The 27755-nt window shown below is 45.2% G+C and overlaps 1 protein-coding gene and 1 long non-coding RNA gene across 8 annotated transcripts in view; one reads left to right on the top strand and one right to left on the bottom strand.

Annotated features, from left to right (window-relative positions):
* Positions 1-27755, bottom strand: part of WDFY4 (WDFY family member 4) — a 294231-nt gene that overhangs the window by 145924 nt on the left and 120552 nt on the right. For all 6 annotated transcript variants that reach the window (XR_009212844.1, XR_009212843.1, XM_032142065.2 and 3 more), the window contains exons 29-39: positions 26692-26897; positions 25719-25888; positions 23383-23508; positions 20057-20221; positions 17029-17232; positions 16310-16424; positions 14955-15112; positions 10589-10827; positions 8600-8718; positions 6626-6811; positions 4802-4938 (exon numbers count right to left, since the gene is read on the bottom strand). Coding sequence is in view for 4 of the 6 variants with exons in the window: in XM_032142065.2 (XP_031997956.1) it covers positions 4802-4938; positions 6626-6811; positions 8600-8718; positions 10589-10827; positions 14955-15112; positions 16310-16424; positions 17029-17232; positions 20057-20221; positions 23383-23508; positions 25719-25888; positions 26692-26897 (1825 nt within the window). In the remaining 2 variants the exon portion in view is untranslated. The remainder of the gene's footprint in view (positions 1-4801; positions 4939-6625; positions 6812-8599; positions 8719-10588; positions 10828-14954; positions 15113-16309; positions 16425-17028; positions 17233-20056; positions 20222-23382; positions 23509-25718; positions 25889-26691; positions 26898-27755) is intronic.
* Positions 481-7408, top strand: LOC131383093 (uncharacterized). 2 transcript variants are annotated; one of them, XR_009212845.1, is made up of 3 exons: positions 481-547; positions 2921-2986; positions 6707-7408. It is a non-coding gene; the product is annotated as an uncharacterized LOC131383093 (long non-coding RNA). The 2 variants fall into 2 exon arrangements; XR_009212846.1 differs by lacking the exon at positions 6707-7408 and adding an exon at positions 5716-5791 and having other exon boundaries at positions 496-547.

Genomic DNA, 27755 nt, shown 5'->3' with positions numbered 1-27755 from the left:
AAACAGATGGTGAAACACATTGCATTTTAGATATTTTCAATTTTCATAAAAGTTACAAAGATAGTAGAGAGTTTTCATCTACCCTTCACCCGTTTTCCTATAAAGTTATTAACATCCCACATTGCCACGGTGTACCTGTCAAAACTAAGAAACCAACATTGGTTGTTGATGTCTTTTCAGCTTGTTTTTAAACAAGGAAGCCTGGAATTGAGTAGGTAAGCAGAGCTGAGTCCATGACTGTGAAGAGGGGAGCTGGCCAGCCCGTGCAGTCTAGATTCTCCAGGCAGATGGTGGACATGAGGAAGTGGCCTGCACCCTGAGTTGCCCTTTGGTGGCCTCGAGGGAGTCCAAGTTCCCAACCTCTGTCCAACAAGCTGACACTCACAGCCTTCTAGAGATGGTGGGTGATGTCACAATTTGCTGCCACAGGGGACTGTGATGGGGTCAGGGGGAGAAGAAGAAGAAATAACATCTATCAAATCAGCCCTACCTCAAAGTTCAGCTCACCCACCAGGAAGAAAACATTTTCTACTGAAAATGAAGACAGGTAAGAGGAATTATGAATTCTATATCATATGTCTCACTCCAAAGAACAATTTATCAGTGCTATAGGGCTGTCAGCTGCTGACATGATAAGGAATAACACCAAATGAATAATGTTTCCTCCAATACCAACTCCTTTAATTACAAGCCTCTTCTTTCCAGAAGAGAGACAGAAGATGCAGAAACCCCAATTTCATGCACTTGTGCCTGAATAATGTCTCCGTGCTGCTTTTTCCAGATGGCGACCTTCTCACTGGAGGGACTAATGATGTGGGCATATTTAGGGAAAAACCAATAACGGAGTCTTTAACCTTCAACAACAAAAAGCATGTTGTACAAAATGTTCCTTGGGATACATTAGAAAATATCAATTACATTGCTCACTGAGGTGTAATCAGCTGTAATAATCAAAATTAATTTTAAAAAATAATTAAACAGACCCCAGGGCAAATAGTTGATGCTCTTATCCTATGACATCACAGTGTGCATATGTACCTGAGAAGTTGTGCCTTCTGTTAGCGACAAAGGCATCTCACGGAGTTGAGTGATGGATGCAGTGTCTGAAAGCCGGCGAGTTTCATCTCAGCAAAAGGAGGGGGAGCATCTACCCCCTTGCTCTAAGCACTTCCATCTGCATTCTTTAAGGGCCTACCGTGTAGCAGGCACTGTGCCCATCCAAGACTAAGTTACCGGTACAAGATGTTGCTAAGCAAAGATGCAGTTAATTTTAAAGATTAAAACACAGCCCTTATTGTTTCAAAAATAATGTGTATTTTAAAATCTACAATTTTATAATTGTAGATTATAATTGTAATTTAAATTATAAAATCTATAATTTAAAGTGTAGAAAGAATGAATTAAATTGAAGGGAAAGTGGGGTCAATGGAGAAGAATGAAGCCAGGGAGAAGGTGTGTATGTATGCATTTGTATGCGTAGGTGGCTCAAAAATTTATCCCACTAGTTGTGTGCAATTACAAAAGCTTAACCATGCTTATCTCTCTCAGTTTCTGAGTGTCCAGATCAAAGACAGAAACATAATCTGTTGCAAAATTTCTGCTCTCCTTGAGTTGCTGAAAGTAGTTCTTCCTGGTGCTAAAAGGTGAGGGAGACATTCCCCGTGGCTGCCTGGAAGCTGGGGTGGCTGCAGGTGACTCCCTCCACTTCAGTCCAGCCACACTGGCCTTTGCTGCCCAGCACACATGCACCTCAGTGCCATTGCCCAACTGTCCTCTCTGCCTGACCCTTTTTCCCAGAGCATCTCAACGCTCATGTTCTTCATAAATTCTCTCCTCTGCTCCAAGGCATCCTTGCCAAAGATGACTTTGCTGACCTTCTCCATCTAAACAGCCCAGCCCCTCTCTTGCCACCCTCCCTGCCTTACCCTGCATTGTTTTCCCTCATTGCCATCAGTTCTCCCAATATTCACAAATGTATTTGTTTATTGTCTATCTTTACTTCCTAGACTGCAGCTCCTTGAGAGGAGAGAATATGTCAGTTTTGTTCTCTGCTGCAACCTCAATGCTGAAAGCAGGGTGCAGAGTAAGCGCTCAATAAATATTTGTTGAATGAACAAGTGAATAAGGCCTCAATGGATATAGAAAACAAAACCTTCAGCAGCCTGCCCTCACCCAAGACAGAGCCGGCTTTGGATATTCTTTCCCCCAGATCTCTCAATGTGAGTCAAGAGCAAACTGTTAAAAGCCACTTGGGACACCTATGTGGCCCTAAACATGGCGGTCTACTCAGGCTTCTTTCATATGAGCTGTTGCTCAATGCAAGTCCCCAGGACTTGGAGGCAGCTGAGCTGTGTCAATGAGAGTGACTAGAGGGGAAGAGCGAGGGGCACTGGCAAGAGGCAGCATTCACAGGTGTGAGGGTTCCCATGAGATGAATGCCCATGCCCAGCACCCTAACATCCCTTCCCTAGCTCCCGGCCAGGCTGCCCTGACCTCCTGGGGACAATGGCCAAGGAAGAGAAGCTCCAAGATGAAGCCAAGGAAAGAGGGGCTGGGCCCCTTCTGTCTCAAGTGATACTGGTCAGGAGCAGGTATCTGGGCACAAGTGGGAGTGCTCCAAGTTTTAGTACTTGGTACACATATCACCTATAGGATGATCTTGACATTGGCAGAGAGAGATAGAAGGCCAAATTGAATTTGTAAACAGTCTCCTATTTCTAAAGCATTTACAGCTTCCAAGGGCTCCACATGCTGTACTATAAACAGAGCATATTCCCAGTTGTAAGTTCAGGAATGAAAGCTCTGAGAGGTTCCATAAATTCCCTAAGGTCCTCCTCAGCAGCACAAAGATGGGATCCTATCTTCACTCTCACATTTAATGACTGAAAAGCCCTTAACTTTCTTTTTTTTTGTTTCTCAGATTCAGCTTCCACATCTTTATAGCAAGGCTATAATACCTGTCCGATACAGCTATTATAAAATCTGAGTGAGTTACTCACACATTCATGTATTCAATCAGTGAGTCTATCAATGAACTTACCAAACAGTGCCTTTAACAAGTCAATTCCCTGAGAATACAGTCTGAATAAGACATGTGCTTTGCCCTTAGTTCTTAGCATCAGGTAGCTGGTCAGCCCAGCCATTCATTTCTGGACTTCCCTTCTATGTCTGGACTCTTTCTAGGCCCTGAAGCCTATGATTCCCAAAGCCTGGGAAAAGAAAGCCCTTTTCCTCGGCTGCCTGGGCACTTACAGGCAGTTACAGATTCTGAGCTGGTGGGATTTAGGCTCCACCTCATATCCCAAAGTTCATGGGCCAAGAGCTGGGATTATGTTAATGTGTCTGTCAGCTGTCTACTTTACCTCCCTGGGGAAGCTTCCTGGGTTCTCACAGTTATTTATCCCACTGGGGAGTTAAGTAAACTGCCCAAGGTCTCCTGACCCTACAGCCATGTCTAGCAACAACCACAGTCCACCTCTGAAGAATTCAGGCCCCTGGCATTATAATATTTCACTGGCATTAGAATACATCACAGATCATGCATTTCCAAAAGAGCCTCAGCAACATTTCCAGTCCCACATGTTCCTGCAGAACCTCGTCACTCCCCCATGAGAAGGTGGAGTCTATTTCCCTTCCCTTGAACTTGGGCAGAATTTTTTGCCCATCTTGATGGAGGTGGCACTGCATGGCTCCTGAAGCTAGATCATAAAAGGTAATGCAGTTTTGGCCTGGTGAGCTCTCTCTCTCCATTATCTTTTGAAACCCTGCTACCATCCTATAAGGAAGCCCAGTTCACATGAGGAGGCCATGTGTAGGTGTTCCAGCCAATAGCCCCTGTTAAGGTCTCAGACTAAAGCCAGCAGCAACCACCAGATAGATGAGTAATTCAGCCTTCCAATGATCCCAACTGAGGCCCCAGACACTGTGGGGCAGAGATAACCTGTCCCCTCACCCACTGTACTCCATATACCTTACAACAATGTTCCTGATCTCTCTCTCTCTCTCTCTCTCTCTCTCTCTCACACACACACACACACACACACAAACACTGTTGGCACTGATGAGTTTTAGGAAGACTTGTTTTGCAGGTTTTGAGAAATTGATTAGGAAACCCCAACGGATTAGGGCCGCGCGCGGTGGCTCACGCCTGTAATCCCAGCACTTTGGGAGGCCGAGGCGGGCGGATCACGAGGTCAGGAGATCAAGACCATCCTGGCTAAAACGGTGAAACCCCGTCTCTACTAAAAATACAAAAAAATCAGCCAGGCGTGGTGGCGGGTGGTTGTAGTCCCAGCTACTCGGGAGGCTGAGGCAGGAAAATGGTGTGAACCCAGGAGGCAGAGCTTGCAGTGAGCCGAGATTGCGCCACTGCACTCCAGCCTGGGCAACAGAGCAAGACTCCGTCTCAAAAAAAAAAAAAAAAAAAAGAAAACCCCAACAGGTCTGTCCCACACAGTAAAGAGGGCCCACCCAACATAGTCAAAGTGGTCCATCCCTGTGTCTCCTGGCAATGAAGTGAATGTTTCTGTCCACGTTTGCTGGGCTCACACCCCTAGCTGCTGCTGAGTGGTGGGCTAGTGCCCTCTGAATACGTCTGACTCCAGTTGAGAATGGGAACAAGGATCCAGCCTAATACAGCCTAAACATAGCCTCGACTGGGGAGCTACATGCATACCCTCAAATGCTCACAAGGATGTGGAGTTAGATCATGTCTAGTAACAGGCAGCGGAGAGGAGATACGACTCACGGGGTTTGAAGCAAATGCCTGATACTTTTCCAAGGAAAAGAGGTCTGGGCTCACCTCTGTCTTGCACTCAGGGTCCTTGGCCTGCCGCCCGGGCATCAGCTTCATGGCTGAGGACAGGCTTCCACTCCACAAAGTGACTTTGCTGTGGTGTGCAACATTTGAACGACTTGCCAATGACTTCTTCTCAGATGCTGAGGGCAGGGAAGCAAAGAATGTCAGAGGTGAAGTGAGAGCACACACTATTTTCATAGCTAGCTTGGCTATCAAAGGGCCAACCAGGGGCATGAGCCCCCTGTGGTTACCTCCAAAAAGAGAAACAACCCAGGCTACAAGCTCACACTGCTGTCTTCTGACCTTCCTTTGGCTAAGAAACACTGTGGGCTTTGAGGTCACCAGACTTAGCCTAAACTCCTAGCTCCACGGCTTGTTGACCCACAGTGAGATGTTGAGCAGGTTAACTAAAGTTGCTGAGCCTTAGTTTTCTCGTCCTATGAAATGGGGATAACAATATCTAAACTAATCGAGGGGTCATGAATATTACATAAGATGTGTTTAAAGACCCTGGAACATAGAAAGTGTTCAATATAGGACTGTTGGCAAAAAGAGAGTCATTTGTAAGCTTTATAGTTTTACTACTTTACTCCACTCTATGTGCATGGATATGTATATCCTATTTTATTTTACTTTCCTCTGAAATAGAATCTGACATTTTGACTTTAAAAGTACATGAAAGTAGATAGGTATTGCTATTGTTTGAATGTGTGTTCCCTCCAAAATTCATGTTGAAACTTAATCCCAATTGTGGTGGTACTAAGAAGTGGGACCTTTTGGGAGGTGATTAAAATATGAGGGTTCTACCCTCATGAATGAATTAGTATCTTACAAAAGGGCTGAGGGGGATCATCCCAGGCCATTTTTGCCCTTCTGTCTCTTCCAACATGGGAGGACACAGCATTTCTCCCTTCCAGAGGATACAGTAACAAGGTACCATCTTAGAAGCAGATGCCAGACACAGCCCTCAGCAGACACCAGATCTACTGGCACCTTGATCTTGAACTTCCAAGCCTCCAGAACTGAGCAAATAAGTTTCTATTATTTGTAAATCACTCAGTCTGTGGTATTTTGTTATAGCAGCATAAATGGACAAAACCAGGTGTATATATGCACATTGGCCAGGACTAATTTAGAAAGCCAATTAGAAGGAGATTCTGGGCTACTGACAGTCTGGGACAATATACATGGAAATAACTAACTCTTGAATCACTGCAAATTTTGTGATTCTGGAAGATGTACAAGTATAGGAGGTGTAAGTTGAGAGCAGTGATCACCTTTAAAACAAAATTAAAACTTCATTCTTGCAGCTGCATTGACTAATATGCAAAAATGTTGTTTATTAGTACCAAATACTAATATGGTAAAAATGTTGAGGTCACTAACAGAATGCAAAGGACATTAATATTTTGGGGATGAAAACTTTCACTTCATAAAGTGACAGGGCATGAGGAACCTAAGCTCAAGGTCATTGCATGACTTAGTGAAAGGTTTCAAAGCTGGTAGGTGGATAACAGGGTAGGATCTAGAACCTCAAGTTCCTGAGCCCAGGCCACAGCCTCTACATGGGCCTCTTCCTCTAAGAAATTACTGGAATCTTCTTGCTTGGTTGGCTCCTCTGGCCTTGCTTTCACCCAAGGTGCCATGTGATATTCATTCTTTGTGAGGAAAGATACATAAGATTTCAGTGATATAAATCCCATCCACTTAAGGGATGAGACAGAGGGTCCAGGTGGAAAAGGCTCTGGGCACTGAGTAGAACCTTGGGGGAGTCTGGCTCTGTGAGACCCAGGAGATCCCATTCCCTGGAGCTGAGTGGATAGAGACCTAAGTAATGCTGCCAGGCCTTGAGCATCGTCTCCTCCCAGAGCGGTGTGACCTCTTCAATCTTCACTTCCCTCTCTCCAGGTTTCACAGAGAGATCGATCTTGAAGGCATCCTCCAGGGTCTGCTGCCTCTGTGCCACCAGCTGCTGCCAGAGAGTCTGCACTGTCTTCTGGATGTTGTGTTGGACTAGCAGAGAGAGCACATGGCACACTCAGGATGGCCTCAGTGACCCTCCCAGAGAGGGCTGGGAGATGGTGCATCATGAGTGGTTTTACCCACACCCTTCTCACTTAAGGTCTTGAACATCACCCCAGCTTTGCAAGCTTCAGCCAGAAGCAATCAGTATGGAGAGCCACAGGCCTGACAAGAATGCCACCAACACCCATGCAAGCTGGCCTTCCTCCACCTCCACCTGCCTACCACCAATTCCTGCCTGCCTCACATGTCCAGGATTGGGAAACATCATTTATGAGCTCAGAGACCCTCACTCTCCACCCCATAATTCTGTTGGATACCAAAGGGACACCTTGTGTGAGCTCTGGGTAGTCAAATAGCTCCACTCAAACAGCTCCTTCCAACCTTCCCTTACATGTTGACCTCTCAGGGGAATGGACACCAAGCTCAAGGCTATCCTGTGGCTCAGGGCTCAGGAACAGCCAGTCCTCTTTCCTGGACCTTGCTTCTCACTACCTACTCACTTCAGTCCCCTGGAATTCTTCAGGTATGAGCAGATCTAACAAGGCAACTGTGTCTGCTGTGTCTCACGTCTGTAATCCCCTGAACCATGCCTAAATTTCCTCTGATAGTGGACCAATGAGTCCTGTCTCTGGTAACAGCCCCTGGAGACTGTTTCTCTCACCCTAAGGGAATGGACAGTGCCCAGCCCAGCTCTACTGGCCAAGTCCCAAAGTATGTACATCCGTGTTGTAATCAACACCATGTCCAACAAACTTTAAAGTCATGAGATTTTTGAGCATGGCAGCTACCTGACCAGAACACAGAGGCCCTGTGTGTACTATCTTTTATTTTTGAGATGTAGTTTCACTTTTGTTGCCTAGGCTGGAGTGCAGTGGTGTGATCTTGGCTCACTGCAACCTCTGCCTCCCAGGTTCAAGTGATTTTCCTGCCTCAGCCTCCCAAGTAGCTGGGATTACAGGTGCCCGCCACTATGCCCAGCTAATTTTTTTGTATTTTTAGTAGTGACGGGTTTCAGCATGTTGACCAGGCTGGTCTTGAACTCCTGACCTTAGGTGATCCACCCACCTTGGCCTCCCAAAGTGCTGTGTTACAGGTGTAAGCTACTGCACTTGGTCGTGTGTACAATCTTGTATCACAACATATCACTAGGCAAGCCAGACTGGCAGAAGGAGTGGCAGAGCTTCTGCTTCCTGGACCAAGAGAGGGTATAATCTCTCAAACACATAGAACTGGCTGCTAGAAAAATGACTTCTAATCCCTTTAACTTGATTTGAGATTAGTAAATCCAAGAATAAATTCCATTAGGCGAAAAATCTTACAGAGAGTAATGGGTTTATTTAATCCCTTCTCATTTACTAGGGAATGAATCTGAGCAGCAACTAGGTAATGGCTTGAGCTAAATTAGGTGAGATGGGGCATGACAGTTTTAATTTACAGTAGAGTACCCTGGGATTAAGCTTCTAGTCAAACCAAGTCCCACAGAGCTTTCTCTTCACCTATCCATCCATTCATTCCTTTCCATTTCATTTCTAATATACAAAGACCAATCCAGTGTTACTTTCTACCAGCTTGCCTTGCTATATACTAATACATGATTACTCTGGGATTTCCTAAGTCTTCTGCCTCTTTGAAAATGTCCTTAATAGTATCTGCTTTCTTATTTTGGGAAGGATGAACTGAAGAATGCAACCCTAGCAGGTACCACTATCCTGTCACCACCCCTCTCCCCCGACCCACCGCCACACACACATATACAAAATGACAAATAAAATGTACCATCACTCAAACTTGGCAAGTCTTCTCTTTTTTCTTTCACGTCTTCATTTGGGGAAAGGAAGACTTGATGATAAGTAGACATTCTAGGCTTGGGCTCCAATCCAAATCCTTCTGGGTAACTAGTGGATAAGAGATTTTTCACTAAAATCCAATAAATTCCAGTTTCCTTGAGACCATTCCATTGTTCTTTATTAAAAATAATCATCCTCCAATAATTATCTATATCAATAAGGAAAAAAAAACTTGCCTAATCAAATTAAGGCAAACATTTTATAAGAAATTCCAAAGCAGATATTTTAGAGTGGCATTCTGAATAGTAGGAGAAACACTTTCTCCTTATGAGAAGTCTTGTGAAATCCCACCTGTGCTGCCAGCAGGCCCCCTGTGCCAACTCCTGGTTCCCTGCCATCAGAACTAGTCATTTCTTTCAGTGCATTCCCAAAGAATTGAACCCTGGCTTGGTTTGGCATTGATTTCATCCTGCCTTGAATGGGGCCAGGGTTGGCTTCATGGGCATGCAACCTGTGCAATTAAACAGGGCCCTGCACTAAGAAGAACCCTTTTTTGGGTCTCTGCTGTCATCATCTTGAACTTTTGGGTATTTTTGGACACAAGCCTCACATTTTAATTTTGCTGGAGGCCTCACATATGATGTAGCCAGTTCTAAGTGGGGACACAGTGGTTTATACATTAGGTTTCCCATGAACCATGTGCTCTGGGGGTCCCCACTGTGTTAACGTCCACGTGGCCATTATGACACAAACCAAACAGACACTCAGTAAATGTTCATGGGTTGAACTAAAAATGACAAACATGGAAAGGAAAATAACCTGACATATGAGAATGCCCATGTTTGAAATTTCTAGAAAAAATTCAATCTTGCTAAACAGAGGGACCTAAGGAGGGTATCATCTCAAGCACATAATTCAGTTGTCATTCTGCTCCTCTTTACCTGTGCTTCCAGGATGGATAAGTCCTAACTCCTGAAACAGGAAGGAAAAAAAAAAAACTTCCCCAAATTAAACCACATACTGAAAATGGATTCTTTTCTTTCCCACAAAGACAAGTGCCTCCTCTGGGCTAGAAGGGTTTCCTAGGGCTTCCTAGAGAGTTTTATGAGAAGTCAATGCTAATGTTTTGTACTATTCAGTAGTCAACACTATAGGATGTGGGGGATTGTTTTTTTTTTCAAGTGATCAAACATAATTTTTGTTAGGATGAATATAATGAAGAAAAAGGACAACAGCAAAGTGTGATATCCCATTGTCCTCTCTCCCTCTACACTCTCACCGCTCTATTCATAAGACATCATACAGGCAGCAGGATGCTGAGATGCTGGAGAATGTGGTTCATGCACACTGACACGGAGAGGGAGAGACAGAAAGTGAACATACTTCCTGTCTCTCTCTCTGTGTCAGTGTGCATGAACCACATTCAGATTTGGAAATCTGACGTATTTCCAAACTTGGGGCTTCAAGAAAAGGACTCAAATAAGCTTAATTTAATAGCTTTTTAACTAGCATTTTTATGGATGTGATTTTATGTCATATATTGTATGCATATATAATTTTTTTCTGGAAAGCAAAATTATTCCTGCATTACACAATACAATGTATTATATTTTTTCCATTCTAAGATTGCAATTATCAAATGATAATGTTTCTAGAGTCTGGCTGCATCATAAAATCAATGTGTACATCTAATGTTGGCATTTTCTGCCTCAAAAATTAAATCAATGACTTATCTTACAATCTTAGAATTGTGGAAATAGGGTAAATTATTATCTCATGATGATTCTAGCTGCTGTCACATGGACAAGTTTGGGAATTACTTACCATGTTATCAAACATTTCACAAAATATGGAAGACCAGATAAACAAAAGGATGATATCATTTATACAGACCTCAGTCCTCAATCAAGCTTTCCTCTAAATCTCTCCTTTCTGCATGGACCAACAGCAGGCAAGGAAACAAGTGGGCAGCTCTTACCTTCTCTCATTGAGTAGCAAAAGGCAATGCATGAGACACAGGAGGAAGCTGACGTTGGAATTGTAGGTGGCAAAGACAACATCCCAGTGCTCCTGCAGAAAGCCCAGGATGCTGAGAAGGCTAAGGCATTCGGAGAGTGACTGCTGGGGCTTGGACAGGCAATAAAGAATGACTTTATTTAAACTGCTGTATAAAGTGCTGAGGACAGTGTCCCTTTGAGAAGAGGCAGTCTCAATAACCTGTGTCATTAAAAAAACACACACATACACAAACATGTGAGTGCTTTGCAATTTTAGATACAGATCCAGTTTACCACAAAGATAATATAATCAAAAAGTGACATGGCTTACCGCCCAAAGTAATTTATAGATTCAATGCTATTCCCATTAAACTACCATTGATATTCTTCACAGAATTAGAAGAAACTATTTTAAAATTCATATGGAGCCAAAAAAAGCTCATATAGCCAAGACAATCCAGAGCAAAAAGAACAAAGCTGGAGGCATCATGCTACTTGACTTCAAACTATACTACAAGGCTACAGTAACCACGGTGTACTGTTTTTGTACAGAATTGGTACAAAAACAGACACATAGACCAATAGAACAGAATAGAGAACTCAGAAATAAGACCACACATCTACAACCATCTGATCTTCGACAAACCTGACAAAAACAAGCAATGGGGAAATAATTCCCTATTTAATAAATGGTGCTGGGAGAACTGGCTAGACGTACACAGAAAATTGAAACTGGACCCCTTCGTTATACCTTATATGAAAGTTAACTCAAGATGGATTAAAGACTTAAATGTAAAACCCAAAACTATAAAACCTCTAGAAGAAAATCTAGGCAATACCATTCAAGACATAGGCACAGACAAAGATTTCATGACGAAAATGTCAAAAGCAGTTGCAACAAAAGCAAAAATTGATAATGGGATCTAGTTAAACTAAAGAGCTTCTGCACAGCAAAATAAACTATCATCAGAGCAAACAGGTAACCTATAGAGTAGGAGAAAATTTTTGGAATTTATCCTTCTGACAAAGGTCTAATATCCAGCCAGAATCTACAGGGAACTTAACAAATTTATAAGAAAAAAAAACAAACAACCCCATTAAAAAATGAGCAAAGGACATGAACAGACATTTCTCCAAAGAAGACTTTCAGGTGGCCAACAAATATATGAAAAAAAAAAGTGCCACATCACTGATCATTAGAGAAATACAAATCAAAACCACCATGAGATACTATCTCATGCCAGTCAGAATGGTGATTATTAAAAAGTCAAGAAACAACAGATGGGGTGAGGTTGCAGAGCAGTGGGAACACTTTTACACTGTTGGGAATGTAAATTTGTTCAACCATCATGGAAGACGGTGTGGTGATTCCTTAAAGATCTAGAACCAGAAACACCATTTGACCCAGCAATCCCATTGCTGGGTATATACCCAAAGGAATATAAATTATCCTGTTTCAAAAATACATGCACGCGTATGTTCGTTGTAGCACTATTCACAATAGCAAAGACATGGAATCAACCCAAATGTCCATCAACGATAGACTGGATAAAGAAAATATGGTGTATATATACCATGGAATACTATGAGCCATAAAAAGGAATGAGATCATGTCCTTTGCAGTGACATGGATGGAGATGGAAGCCATTATCCTCAGCAAACTAACACAAGAACAAAAAACTAAATACCACATGTTCTTACTTATAAGTGTGAGCTCAACAATGAGAACACATGGACATAGGGAGAGGAACAACACACACTGGGGCCTGTCAGTGGGTGGGGTGGGGAGAGGGAGAGCATTAGGAAAAACAGCTAATTCATGCTGGGCTTAATACCTAGGTGATGCTTTGATAGGTGTAGCAAACCACCATGACACACATTTACCTATGTAACAAACCCGCACATCCTGCACATGTACCCTGGAACATGAAATAAAAATAAAAGTGACATAGCTGGGTATGATGGCTCACATCTGTACTGCTAGCACTTTAGGAGGCCAAGATAAGAAGATGTCTTGAGGACAGGTGTTCAAGACCAGCCTGGGCAGCAGCATAGTAAGACCCTATCTTTCCAAAAAGTTTTAAAAAATTTATCCAGGCAAGGTGGTACATGTCTGTAGTCCTAGCTACTCGGAGGCTGAGATGGGAGGATTGCTTAAGCCCAGGATTTCGAGGCTGAGGTGAACTGCACTCCATCATGCCACTGCACTCCAACCTGGATGACAGGGCAGAAACTTAGTCTCAAAAAAAAATTGACATGACCCGAAATTCAAATAGGACTCACTTCCTCTACTTTCAAGCCTCTATTTAAGGAAATGATCAATCAAGGCTATGCAGAATTGGGGTAAAAAGTTTTGTTAAAAAAAGTTGAAAGTTTGTTATAGTCATATTACAGAAAATAGATTTGGTGACCCGAGATTTCTGAAATACTGGTAACATGATTGACATTCAATGTATGAGAACATGCTATTAGTAGTATCTAATTTAAAAAATGGCTATATGCCATTATTAATAGTTATCATAGAATACTTACAGTATTCCAGGTATTATGCTAAGAATTTTGCATAGATTTGCATATATCGCCTGTTTGTCATAAAAACACCATAGACGCTAAGTTACCCCACTGTACGGATAAGAGGCTAAGAGTCAGAGAGGCTGGGTGGTTCAGCAAGGGTCAAACACACACTGGACACTTGAGCCACGCTCTTAACCACCGTATCATGTACTGGAGATGGAGTCCAGAAGATTTTAGTTCAAAAGAAACTTAGAGGGAGAAGTAAAATACCCTGATCTGTAGCCTTAGCATGGACTGGTCCATACATCTCCAAACATCTGTTTGGCTTCCATGAAAAGAATCCATAATACAAAGAGTATGCACAAAGTTTTTCAGTCTGATAGAAAATGAATTTGTTATAGGCTACTCCCTTAGAATTTCACAGGTAACGCAATGTTTCTACTCATGAAGTAAAGGTCTGTTTAAACCTGTTGGGGTTTGGGATTCATTTCTTTATCATGTTCCTCTCCTGCTCCTCAGATGGGTCTCAGACTGAGGTTAAGAGGGGCAGGCATCACAGACAGCAAGCAAGAGAGGAGGCCGGTGGATATGTGGGGAGCCAAGCCCTCAGGCCTGGTCCCCCTGAAGGCATGGACTGGCACCTATGTTTGGGATATTAACAGGGAGTCCACGCTTTAGCCATACGGAGTTCATCAGCTTCTTTCCACTTACAACACAACTTGCCAGGAATCTGATTTTAACCCTCACAGAGCTGACAAGGGCTGTTTCTCCTCTCTTGGAGTTGTTCCTGAAGAAGACTTTGAATTCAAGTCTTTCCAGGTTTGCCTGGACCTGCTCATCAGACAAGTGAAGATGGCTCTAGAAACTGTGAAGAGACCCAGTCCTGAGGTCTGTGGGTGACTCTGCAGTCAGAAGGGTGCTGGGAGCCAATTTCACTCTCTATGAGATGTGAAGAGGAAGGAGAGTGGTCCTCCTAGTTCTGCTGCAGAGGGCATACCCAGGACTGCTGGCAGGAGTTGCTGGAGGTAGATCCCAGCTTGATAAGAGAAAGTTCTTTCCAAGAATCGCAGACATCCCCCTGGGTGGGACAACTTGAACTTTAGTGGGTTCCCCATCACAGGGAGGGTTTGAGCAAAGGTTGCATGGAGGCTTGTCAGGAAAAGTCTCTAACTTGTAATTGGGCTGAGATCTAAAAAAAAGGTCTCTTTCAGTGCTAGAATTTTGAGATTGTACGATTCTCTCTGTGTGTATATGCATGCACATACACACACCTACATTCAATAATGGCCCTACAGGCATGCATTTGTACAGGTAGGTATGTAGTTATACCTGTTTATCTGGAAAGAAAGGGCACAGGCAAGAATAAAAAGACAAGGTTAAAATAGATGCCTGTCTCCACTGCAGGAAAGCACAAATACAACAGACAGAGTGAGTACTAAAGAAGAAAATAAAATAGGTCTTGCGAAGACAAAGGCCTTTGTAGCCCTTTCTTAGTTGAGAAGGAATAACAACAATTAAGGTCAAACCAACAATCACAATAAAAACCCAAAGGGAAGGAAGCAGGTTCTAGGAGTTTACAGAGCTCAGGTGCAAGTGCAGGGAGCTGAGGCTTCCAATCCCTGGGACTGGGCTCAGGTGGCCTGAGGTGAGAGCCCTGCTGGACATGCAGTAGCCTCCAGGTATTACCTGGGCCTAAAGGGCCTCCCGCTTCCTCCCACCTGGCTCAGATTCTACTCCAGGGAGGGAGGGCAGATCCAGTGGAACCAACTGGACAATAGCCAGGAGCACATCATTCAGATCCACACGGACACCCGGTCAGTGAGCAGCTCTTACCACCATGATGTGCTCCAGGATGAAGAGGAGGATATGCCTGGGGTCTGCCGAGAACATCCCGCTGTACAGCTTCTCCACCAGCTTCTGGGTGAAGCAGGAGATGTTGGCAAGGGAAGGGGCAGCAGCAGCTTCTGCACTTGGCTGAGGCTCTTTGCCGTCTGTGGAGTGAGGGGACAGGTGGAGGTGAGATTCTAAACGGACTTCTCTCCATGACAGTCTCCAAGCTCCCTGTAGTGACCAACTGCATCTTATTCACCTCTGTGTACCCCATGGCTTCAAAGATGAAGTCTTGTACTGATGAGGTGCCCAACACACACACATTTAATCAAAGTGAACAGATCTTGAGTAATCTGGTCAGCGACATAAACCAAGTGGTGAGAAAGCAAGCAAGGGGAAGCATTTCTTCCTGTGGCTTTTTGGAGGAGGATGTGGGAGAATGTGCTGCCTGAGACAAATGAGCAGGCATCATGATGAACAGGGGCCCTGCTGCTACACTGGGCAGAGGATAAAGCCATACGGTCAATATCCGTCTATGCTCACCAACACAGCAGGCACTGTGCTCAGCCATGTGTGTGATGATCTCGGCTGACCTCTAGCACAACCCTGTGAGTTCACCACGACTGTCGTCCTTACTCACAGGTCCAGGCACCTAACTAGGGTCGCATGACTGTCCAGTGGCAGAGCCAAGTCCAGAACTGGGGTTGCCAAACCCACACTTCACCACCCTGCTACTCTCCTGCATTCCAGTCTCTCCATGAGAAGGATCATGAAGTCAGGGCTTCTGAGTGGGAGGCAAGGAGAAGTCCAGAGTAGGGCTCACGTTCCTAGGGATTCCTGTGCCTTGGGAACCACAGAAAAGGCTTTTGTTTAGGCTGGTCGAAAAGGTACAGCTGCCCTGGAACCAAGTTTTTTTAATGAAGCTTCAATTTTAAGCTCTGAAGGGGCATGGCAGCATCTTCATCCAGGTTCATTGTTTAAGAAACATCAGCTGTGCACCTACCCTGTACCCAGGCAGAATGCTGAGCATGGAAGGTTAAATTCTGGTATCTTGGTTTCCCTTATGGGAAGAGGTTGCATTTCTACTGAGGCTACAGGAGAGCCGATTTTTGCTCAGAGGCAAAAGGGCTGTCTAAGTGGCACAGCATGACAAGTGTGTCATGGAAAATAGCAAGCAACCCTCCACTGGGCCCTAAGGCAGGAACCAGGGAGTTCTTGTTGATGATGCCTGGAGGGATTGACGCCAGGTGAAGGCAGCATCCCACAGCTAGGGTCAGTTCCTGGCCAGCATGCTGGTTTCCTCTCCACTGTCAGCAGCCTTATGTCATGAATGGGGAGGACCGAGTTGCCCCACTCACCTCTGAACATTGCTGCATCACCTCCACTTGTCATGTGGAATATTTCCATAGCAGAAAGCAGGACCTCGGACTGGAAGTCTCGCTTCTGTTGGCTGGTGGCATGGTCTGGAGAAGCCTGGAAGCACAACCCGGGACTGAGATAGCAACCACAGGGCCATCGTGTGCACCCAGTGCCCACCGCCTCCCTTGCCTGGTTGGGACACTTATGCCGCATCTGCCACCAGTGTGGGCTGCTCACAATTTTCCCTTTTCTGGGGGCCCACCCTCTGTGACCGAGCTGCCTCATCCAGGAAGCAACGCCCACTTCCGAGGGTAAGGAGGCAAGTCGGGAGAGCCCACAGCCCACGGCCACCTGCCAGGTGCCACAGGTGGGGCCGGCCCTGGGAGGCAGAGAGCACCCCAGAACCCCCTTGGGCCAGGCTCCAGCGGGGACCACCTCTGGGCTAGCTTCACCTCCTGCCCCTCTGCTTCCTTCCCCACTTCTCCTGAGAACACCCTCTCCAACCCACTGGCCAATAACTCACTTCCACAAAACTCCCATCTCAGGCTCTGCTTCTAGGGACTCTGTGCTTACTCCTCTATCACCTGTTGCTCTTTTGGGGCCCATGGTTCACAGATTCCCCAGGCCCTCTGTCTCCCTGGGTGCATCCTGCCCTTGCAGTGCTTGTATCCCGGCAGCCTCCACAGCACATGGCCCAACGTCACCTTTTCCAACCCACCTCCAGGAGCACCTCCAGGGGCAGCCACTGCTTGGGGCTGGGGGCTCCAAGCAGGAGCTCCCTCAAGAGGAGCTGCGTGAACTCCCTCAGCTGCCTCCGGGCGGGATGTGCCTTGGTGGGAGCCTGGAGACCCTCTGCTGTGCTGTCGCCTTCAGCTGCGGCCTCAGGACTGCTGGTGTTCCGGGTGGACTCAGCCCCAGCCCCCTCAAAGACAAGAGAACCCCAACATGAGTGGCCTGCCTTGCCTCAAGCTCTTTCCCACCAACCTGTGCCACGTACATGGGAGGATTATTGTCATGCCCAGTGACATGTACGGAAATTGAGGCTCCACACAGGAAAGCGACTTGCCCAGGATCCAGCTGCTAATAAGGTGGCCTGCTACTGTTTGAGAATATGAGATGCCAAGTGTTGTGCAAAGAAGCTAAACCACAGAGTCAGAGAGGCCTGCAGTGTTCATGATGAACTCCAGAATGTGCCAGGAGCAAGCTGCTTCACATCTCCAAGCCACAGCTCCCCATCGGTTAAACAGAGACAATGAAAACCATCTGACACCGGATCTGGGAGAATGACATGAGAGAATAACAAATGTGGCAATGCCCAGCCCCTGGTAGACAGTCAGAGACAGTCAGTGCCCATCTTGTGATGGGGACCCCACCTCTACCTCCTGCCCAGTCTCTGCTGATGCCCACAGACAGGCTCCTCAGGCAAGAACGGTGGAGAAATGGGACTCCAAAGAGTTCTTTCCTCTAATTCCTGAAGCGCTTTGGCATCCACTCTTTTGTTTTATAGTTATAAAATGTTGGGAGATCAATGAGACGGGGTCATTACCCCAGATACGTCTAGGAGGACACAGAGATGCTGGAGGCTGAATGACATGCCCAAGGACACGCGGCCAGGGACTCCTGACTTCCAGCCTGTGAACTTCTCCTGCACATTCATCTGTTAGCACCTCCCTTTGCTCATTCATAAAATTAATGCGGCCATTCTTAATTAAGCCATAAAATGAATTTAATGGCACCTAGGGAGGTAGTGACTGCATTAATTAGCTCCGTGCGGCCTTGATTGGAAAGATGCCATATAAATTCACAGCAAATCCAAGCCTTTGGCCACCAGCCTTCTGCATGAAGAGGGTCTGGCATGTTTTCTATACAACAAAGGCCTTGGCAGAGCTGACTTGGAGCTGAAAAAGGCAAGGATGGCTGGGAGGTACACCTTGGAATTAGAGCCAGGAGCCCCAAGACAAAAGCACGACCTCGACTGCGATCAGCTGGGGATGTGACTCTGGGCCAGACCCTCCCCTGGGCAGGAACTACTGACCACGGGGAGCAGGAGCCCTGGGTCAGAGTGTATACCTGGGCTGCTGGTGGGGCCAATCGGCTGGAGCCCCGACTCAGCAGATGGCGAGCCTGGCCCTTGGGCATGGGGGCTGAGCTGGGCATCTGGGTAGAGAATGTTAGGCCGCTGGACCCCTGCAGAAAACCTGCCCAGAGAAGTGTCGAGGGGGAGCCTGTAGGCTCGCCCTTGATCCCTCCGTGGCCAGGCTGCCTGCGCCTCTGGCTGCGGGTCCTGTCCCACCTGTCTCCTGCAACCAGCGCTGCATTCCTTCACTCTTGTTTGCTTGTCTATCTTACTTTTTTAGTAAGTTACTTGATATAAATTCATCAAACTATTTCAAAACTATGTTATCTTTTTGTGAAACTTCTGGTCTTTATATTTAGTCTTTTTATTAAAACTAATTACTTTTAAAGTTTATTTGGCCATTTACTTTTATTTTAAACTGACTGTAATGAAAAGGACAAGGCTTTGGGGTAAGAGTGAGATTTAAACTCTGGCTCTGTCTCTTGTTAATCACGTGAAGTTCAGTACAATCATTCTTGCAATCAATCTGGGAGATGGGTTCTGTGACCCTCAGTAAGCCTGGAGGAAACTGGTGAGTGCTGCTTTGCCTCTCTGAATCTCAGCTTCCCCTCTCAGACACTACCTTCATCAGATGGCAATTCAGGTTCTCTAAAGCACCAGTTTCAGGAGATGGAGGCTGTCGCCATGGGTATGCTTCTGGAAAAGATTAGCTAAGAGAGCATGTTGCTCATTCATTTGGGCATTTAGCAAATGTTTATGGAGCAACCACACCAGGCCCGGCATCACACTTGGCATGGCTTATAAACCCCTCTATGTAGCATTGCTCGCCTTTCAAATATGCTCCTTTAGCTACAGTTGGCAACTTGTAGGAAGACACGGTTAGCTCACTTACCTTCACTGGGTCTCCACTTCCTAATCCACCAGAGTGGGGGTGGTTGTGTGAATTTCTGCCCTTCCTTCTTCCATACCTGACCTTCTTCTTTAGTCCTCACCTCCTTCTCGCCTCTCAGCTCCCAGGAGCTCCTAGCCTACTTGAGTCCCACATGGCCCTGACCCAGCCAAGCCTTGACCTGCTGGGACTAGCTGGAGGCCTCAAACTCACACGTCTTCCCATAGCCCCTTCTCTAACCCCCAGAGCGTACGACCCAAGACCTCATCCTTAAATCAGGCTCTGCCCTCCCCTTGGCTTGTCTGGCTCTAAGCTGGGCCTCTGCAAACCCACTGCCTAGAAGGGCACACAAGTCATGGCCCAGGGGCCTGCAAGTGGGGTGAGGGCTTCTGAGAGCAAAACTTTTTGCAGGATGCACCCCCAGGACTGCCCTCCCCCATGTGGTGCACAGCAGCAGACTTCCTGGAATGGGAGTCACTGTCTCCCCTTGTCAGTGCCTATGTATGCCACAGAGAATGGACTTTATCTGCCATTAAACTTCTCGTTACTGAGATTCTTAACAGCTCAAAAAAATTATTGAATCTCAGAGCTGAAAATGACCTCAAGGTGTATCTCAGCCAAAAAAGGATGATTATCCAAGCTGCTTATTCAATGTTCCCCTCAAGTTGCCTTAAAATGTATTTCAATTTTAGGGGGGTGGGGAGGGATTTTGCCCTTTGCCCTTGAAGGATGATGATGCTCACACCCGCTGTCTCTGGGTGGGGCAGCAGCATGTCCTACCTTTTGGGCTCCCAGGGGGAAGGCGGCTATGGCCAAGGTCTGGAGGAACTCCGGGGCTTGCCACGCTGGGTCCTGGGGGTAGGTGCGGTGCACGAGGCTGAGGAACTGCATCACACTGGCCGGGAAGGTCTGTGCCCAGGCACCATCCTCAGAACCTGCCAGGGGCTGAGGCACACTTGGTGAGAGGTAGTGCAGGGCAGCATGATGGGGGCTGCCTCCCTAATCAGAGGAGCTAGGGTCTAGGGAGAAGATTCCTTCCTGAGACTTTCAACAAAATACATTATTTAAGACTGCAGATCAGCACCAGACACTAGTGTCCAATTGAGGAAGGGTTTAATATGTGCAGACATTGTAAGGGCTTCATACATATGCCTCTTCTCACCCCACAACAACCCTCTGAAGTAGGTTCTATGTTTACCCTTAGTGGTTTTCTCTTATCTTTTAAGTTTCTGCCTTTTATTTTTGATACTTGTCTACTGTATTGGGTAGATGATGCTTTCCTGACACAGATCTTGATTGTACCAAATTCACTGAGTAACTGTGTTATTGTTGGATATACATACATGTTAGATCTTAGAAGTCTGAGTCTTGTTTTTCACCAAATCTAAAATTCACATCTTTAATATAGAAATTTAACCTTTTTATGTTTGCTGTTACGACATACATGTTTGGTCTTATATTTTTACTTCTCTCAGCATATTACATATTTTCTTTGTTTTAAATGCTTGCATGTGATTCCTTTTGTTTGCTTTATTTTGAATAACATTAATTGATTAAACAGGTAACAGATTCCTTATGCTCCATACAGAAAATATACATCTTTTCAGGCACCCCTAAATTAATTGCTCATTAGGCCTACAATAAAACCATGAATAAATTTCTCGAAGATGAAAAATATACAGATCACATGATCTGAGCAGGGCAAAAACATAACTAGAAATAGAGAACAAAAGTTTAAAAACCAAAAGTCTCCACCACATGGACATTAAAAAATGTGAATCAAAGAGATCTTTAAAACTACAATCACAGAAATTCCAGAACATAACAAAAAATAAAGACGCCAAAATCAAAATCTTAGAAATTGACAGAAATAAAATCAGGAGACTGATAAATGTACCCAAGAGCTGGTTATTTATATAAATCCACAAGCCTTCAACGCCCAAGTCACAAGAGAGTCCAAGAAGGAGAGAGCAGGACACAAACTGAGAATAAGAAGGGAGAAACAATCACACAGAAAATGACATGAGTTAAAGGAGACCATTTGTGCAAATTAAATGAATGGAAATTATTTTAAAATATCAATTAACTAAACTAGGTCAAGAAGACATTTAAAAGCCTAAACAAGCCAATAATAATGGGACAAATTTAGGTCCAGGCAATTTCATAGGAACAATTAAAATAATATAAAAATCATGGATTTGACATCTTGCTGAATACAAAGAAAGAAGTCTTTTTTAATATAATATTAGCATAATACTGATGTCAAAACCTGAAAAATACATAACAAAAACTAAATTGCAGACTAATATCATTTATAAGGATGCATGAAATCATAAAGAAAATACAAACAGAATAAGGACAGAGTGACTAAATGAGGTCTTTGCAAGAATGCAAAGAAATCTATTGATGTAATTCATCATAGGAAACTGGCTAAAAGAAAAAAAAGCATAGGATTATCTAATTGTGTGCTAAAAGAGTATCTAATAATAATGATAAAAACACTTCTGAGTCTGGCCAACGTGATGAAACCCCGTTTCTACAAAAACACAAAAAAATTAGCTGGGCATTGGTGGTGCATGCCTGTGGTGTCAGCTACTCAGGTGGCTGAGGTGGGAGAATCATTCGAGCCTGAGAAGCAGAGGCTAGAGTGAGCTGAAATCACACTGCTGCACTCCAGCCTGGGCAACAGAGCAAGATCCTGTCTCAAAAAAGAAAAAAAAAAATCTGTTTCAAAAAGGGCAAAAAGTGGGATCTCTACTTTCTCAGCATAATCCACACATCCAGAAAAACTGGCAAAAGATATAATCAGGCAATTGACAGGAAAATACAGAGAGAGGAAAATAAATAAAGATAGCCAATAAACATATGAAAAATGGTTTCAACCTCAGAAATAATAAATGCAAAAGAACTCAACTATGAAGCCATCATCAGTTTGGCCATGATGTTGAGGCTGTGAGGATGGGGCTGAGTCCTTCTGTACAAGATAAGGAGTTAGATATTTGCTGGTGGGATGTGTCTGCATAATGACTAATGCAATCTTTCTGAGAAGTACATCCAAAAGAAAACACATGAAGGCACACTTTGACCTGCTATACTTCATCCCAGAATACACTAAGGAGGTCATCAAGATAGAAAGAAAGATATTTGTTTAAGAAAGTTCGTTACAAACAACAAACACTCTGTAAAACAACATCAATTTCTATTACAAATACAAATGATTCCCATGTTTTTTCACTTTATTTGCATGAGAAGAGGTCCACAAATATTGAGGAAAAAAAGGCAAAAGGGGTGCATGTGGTCTTATCCTCTGTGAGGATATGGTCGAATCTTGGAGAAGCATCTGGAAAGATTCCACCAAATTTACAGTGCTCATTTTTGGGTGGGTGTATATCAGGTGGGTGTTGTTTACTTTCTGTTTTTCCCTTTTGTTTAAATGTTAAAGGTAATCATGTATCATTTTACAAAAGCAGTAAGTTTCCCCATACGATCAGGCCTCCAATTGCCTTTGGTGCCTACAGGATGAGGTCAGAATTTTTCAGCCTCTTCTGGAAAACTTCCCTGACCTGGCTTACCATTAATTATTCCTGTTCACAAGTCACATGGCCTCTACCCAATGTCTAAAATAACTCTTCTGCTCACCATCCACCTCTACTGGACCTTGAAGGCTCAAATTAAAGGCTTCTCACTCCAGAAGCCTCTCCATGCCCTGCTTGTAGCTGGCGGCCATCTGCCTTCTCTAAGTCAGGTCCCTTCCCCAGGTCACTCATGAGCAAGGAGATGGACTCCTTGAGAGGAGAGGCCCCTCCTTCTCCTGAGAAATGTTCCCTTTGACTGAAGGCAATAAATCTCCCAGTGAAGAAACCCCACGCTTAAACAAATGATAAACAGGTATCACCTGCAAGAGCACACAAAGCTCAGAGGCCTATAGGCTGGGTTTCCAGTTGTGCCCCTGAGTCACTTCTAGGAACCTACCTCACCTCTTCTACAGGATCTGGCTAATTACTTGCATTAGCGGGAAGATGCTAGGAGAAAAGTCAAGGTGACCCTTCCAAACTGGCCTTCCCATCAGAACCACCTCAGGGCAGCATGTGGGGAATGGATCTCACCTGGCTCATGGTGGCTTTCAGCATTTCCAGGAGCAGCAAGGCACCTTCTGTGCACAGCCCAGCCTGGAGGACTTCTTCCTGGTGGTGCCTCTGCAGAAGCCACTGAAGCATGGCATCAAGGCTGTCCTGGAAGAGGAGGCAGGGGCTGTAAGCAGACCTGTGGCTACTCACCAAGAGAACCAGCTTTGCAGCCAGTTCATCATGTTTCCAGGGGTCCCCAGTGGGAAAAGCAAAAGAGCACAGGAGCAGCCTAGGTGATTGATCCATAGGAACAATTTCACCCCAGTAGGTGGTGCATAAGGGAAACAAGCACCTCCAAGAAGGTCCTGAAGACCCCTTAGAGACTGGCACGTAGTTCAGTTATTTTGGTCTGACATCATAAGTCAATATGCTAATCAACTTTAATTAACTTTTGCAAATTAGATTATATAAGACATATAAAGAATTCAAAGGTTTCAGGGGAAACTTCGGCATGTAGAGGTTTAGAATCAGGATGGCCTGATTCTGCCTTTTTAATAGCTGAGCTTGAGCAAGCTATTGAGCTTCTTGGCACTCAGTTCCCTTCTCTGTGAAATGAGAATTACATTATCTACCCCATGGGATTGTTTAAATATCAAGCAAAATAAAATATGTAAAACATCTATCACAGGTTCCAACACTTAGCAGACATCTGTTTCTTGAGATATGTTAGCGAAATAAAAACTCAGGGTCTCAATGACCTTAGTATAGCATATTAAAAACTTTATCTTGAAGTGTAATCTACAATACTATTAGCATATGTCAAGACTTAGATTTGTCAATTATAAAGATACACAAGAGGGGTAGATTTTTTACCCTTCTCTTTGCAAAGCCACGCCCCTCCCATATTTCAATTCAGTTCAGTTTAACTCAACTCGATTGAGGCCAAGAAATAGTTTCTAAGTTGGCTATTTGTCAGGTTCCAGGAAGTTGAGTGAAAGGTGGGTCCGTTCTTCAGGGGCTCAGTTTCTAAGGAGGCAGGCACACATTTGTATTGGTGCCATCCATATAGTGTAAACTACACTGAGGCACAAAGGAGGAAATGGTCTCCTCTGTCTGGGGGTCTAAGTAGAAGTAGCATCTAAGCTGAGTGCTGAGGGAGGCAGATGATGGTGGGAAAGAGGAGTGAGTAAGGGCAGCACTGTGGGTGAGCACAGAGCAGCTGGTCTTACTGAAGATGATTTAGGAGACTCACAGCTGAGGGCAGGTGAATTGCAGCTGGGTTGGAAAGATACAGCAGACAGCCAGAGACGAGGGGGCTTGGTGCCAGCTATGGAGTCTGACCTTGATGCTGCAGGTGTGAAAGTCACCTGAATTTAGTGCACGGGAGAAGGTGCATACGGTGAGCACAGACTCCTCTTTGGAGAAATGTGGCCAAGGAAGGATAGGCTAGTGATCAATAGGCAGCAGCTGGTCAGGAGTGTTATCAAGGGGCAGCCTCTGGTTTTAGGTGGGATGCAGCTGAACATAATTATGGCTTATGAGGAACAGGTTGGTAGAAAAGGAAAAACTGAAAATACAAAAGGAAGAAAGGGGGCCGGGTGTGGTGGCTCACGCCCGTAATCCCAACACTTCGGGAGGCCAAGGCAGGTGGATCACCTGAGGCCAGGAGTTTGAGACCAGCCTGGCCAACTTGGAAAAACCCTGTCTCTACTAAAAACACAAAAATTCACCAGGCATGGTGGTGGATACCTGTAATCCCAGCTACTTGGGAGGCTGAGCTGGGAGAATCGCTTGAACCCGGAAGGCAGAGGTTGCAGTGAGCCGAGATCACGCCACTGCACTCTCCCAGGGTGACACAGTAAAACTCTGTCTCAAAAAAAAAAGAAAAGAAAAGAAAAGAAAAGAAAGAAAGAAAGAAAGAAAGAATAACTATGGGATGAGGTCACCCAAGGAAGGAGCTGAAGGAATCCATGACCAGCCTTGAAAAGTCTCTGTCCTAGCAACAGGGGCAAGAAGGTGATGACTAAAGTGGGTGGTTGAGGATGAGGGGCTGGGGTGCTGGGGCAGGGCTACCCCAGCCTCATGTCATTCCCCTAGCTGTGCCCAAAAGGAAGGTTTTAAAATAGAACTGATCCAAATCAGAGACTTGCTGGGAGGAAGGATGGGAGCAGAGGCCGAGGAAGTCAAGGGCCTGGAAGGAGAGCATTTGAAGGGCTGGCCAAGGGTGTGGGCTGCTAGGGAGGGAAGCGGTCCAGCACCCCATCTGAGCTAGAAGAAGCAGAGGGAGGTAAGTGCAGAGGGTCTTGGCGACCTGCCTTAGTCATGTGGAATCAGAAAACCAAGTGTGTCACCCTGTGGGTGCTCTGAAAACCTACTTTGGGCCCATCCGTCAGCTCTGTGAGTGGTGTCTGCAGGAAGAAGACGGACACGATGAGGTAGACCTCTGGAATGTGGACGTGGTGGGCCAGAAAGTCATTCAAGACACGGAACCCAGGAAGCAGGCACGGGCTTTGCTCAGGCAGTGGCGACTGGCTCTTCAGGTTGTCTATTGATCAGGCAAAAGGGGCACAAAAGCCAGCTGAGAAAAGCTGCTGGTCAAGGTGGGGCCTGGACACACAAGGGAACAGCCGGTCACCCACCCATCCCATAGAAATGCTGGATGATAAAATATATTCACACATAGATGGGAGCAAGAAAGCACTCAACAGTAATTCCCTTCGCTGTTCCTGACATGCTCATTCATTCACTCAAAAACATACTTGCTGCCCACCATGTAGGAGGCAACAGGGCAGCTTTGAATTAGGCAACAAGGGTGTAGGGTTTCAACCAAATATACAGAATTCCAGGCACTCATGAAGCTTGCATTGCAGTGGGAGGGACAGACATTAAGCAATTAAATACTCAAATAATTATGAATTCTGTTAAGCACTATAGAGAAAAATAATAACAGCAGAGATAATATAACAAAGGTGCCCCAATTCAAGGAGACCCCTCATCTCCTGGAGGAAGTGGCATTTGAACTGAGATCTGAGGATGAATCCACATCAGGATAAGAGGCATCCCCTCAGGAAGAGGAAGCAGAGTATACAGTGCCCAGGAGAACAGGGCTAAGTAGGTGGGAGGAATGGAAGGCAGCCTCCAGTGTCTGTGCAGTGAGGCTGCGGGGGATCCTGCAAAGGATGTCAGTGGGGCTGGGCTCATTTGGATGTAGGCCTTGGAGTCAGGGCTAGAGGTGATCCTGCTGCACAGAGCTGTGATGGTCTCAAATAAGAAGGGGCCTGGCTTGGTCTTCATTCACATCCCAGGACTAGGTGGTGCCCCACTTCCTGGAGACAGCCACGTGCTCACCCATTACAATATCCACGCCCTCAGTGCTGCGTTCCACCCAGGATCCTGCACACAGGCCATCTCTAAACCGTGTGCGGAGGGAGGGGCTTGCCAGAAAGTGCAGCAGCAGCTTCAATGCCAGCACAGTGGTGCTGGCATGCAGGTGGCCCTGCAGGAGCAGCAGGAACCAGTCAGGCCCCAGTTTCAGAAACATCTCTTCCTTTGACCTGGGAATTAATAAACGTAATCAATGATCTCTCAGTCCATGAGCGAGTGTCATGTCCAGAAAATATGAAGTGTCCAGCTTTACAAGTCACTAAGGTGAGGCAAGTTAAAGTTAACATCACTTATTATGTATTACATTTAAAAAGAATGGTAAAATGAAATGCTGGCAACTTTGTTATGCAAGTGATGCATTTGTCTATTAATGGTTGCAGTGTAAGTTGGCCATAGCATTTTGAAGCAATTGGAAACTGTGTATTAATAGATGTAAAAATGTGCATGCCCCTTAATAGCCCTACATAACTACTATTCATACTTACACAGTGGATGACTAGCCACCCATCTAATTTAATTACCATCAATGTAGTCACATGAAACACATAATGAATATTCACCTCCCTTTTTAAAGACACTAGTCAAAATTTATCTAAATGGAATAGTCCAATATTTATGCATTTTTATCAGTTTTAGCACCAAAAAAAAAACATGATTAATGTCACTTTCAAAAATGATGAATCTGGAGAATACAGACATGCTGATGGGAACTGGATGAAACAGGAGGGCAGGGAGATGAGTGGCCAATCTGGCAAAGACAATGGGTTCCGCAAAGGACCCAGACTTCTGGGAACCAGTGAAGGCTCCACCTGTGTTCTCAGCTGACACACTAGGCATAGTGAGAATCTGGCTGGTATCCACTGAAATGAGCACTGGACTAGGAGTGAAGAGAAGAGACTGTCCTCTTTTCTGGCCCTGCCTCTGATGTTTAGCAACAGGATGACTTTGGCAGAGCTCCTGATGTGCTCTGATCATTTTCCTGTGATTATGTTAATGACGGTGATGATGTTGATGGTGGTGGTGGTGAT

This window comes from Hylobates moloch, unplaced genomic scaffold (assembly GCF_009828535.3).
Source record: "Hylobates moloch isolate HMO894 unplaced genomic scaffold, HMol_V3 SCAFFOLD_3, whole genome shotgun sequence".
Taxonomy (NCBI): Eukaryota; Metazoa; Chordata; class Mammalia; order Primates; family Hylobatidae; genus Hylobates; species Hylobates moloch.
Note: the sequence above shows the minus strand (reverse complement) of the source record. Positions and strands in the feature narration are given on the sequence as shown.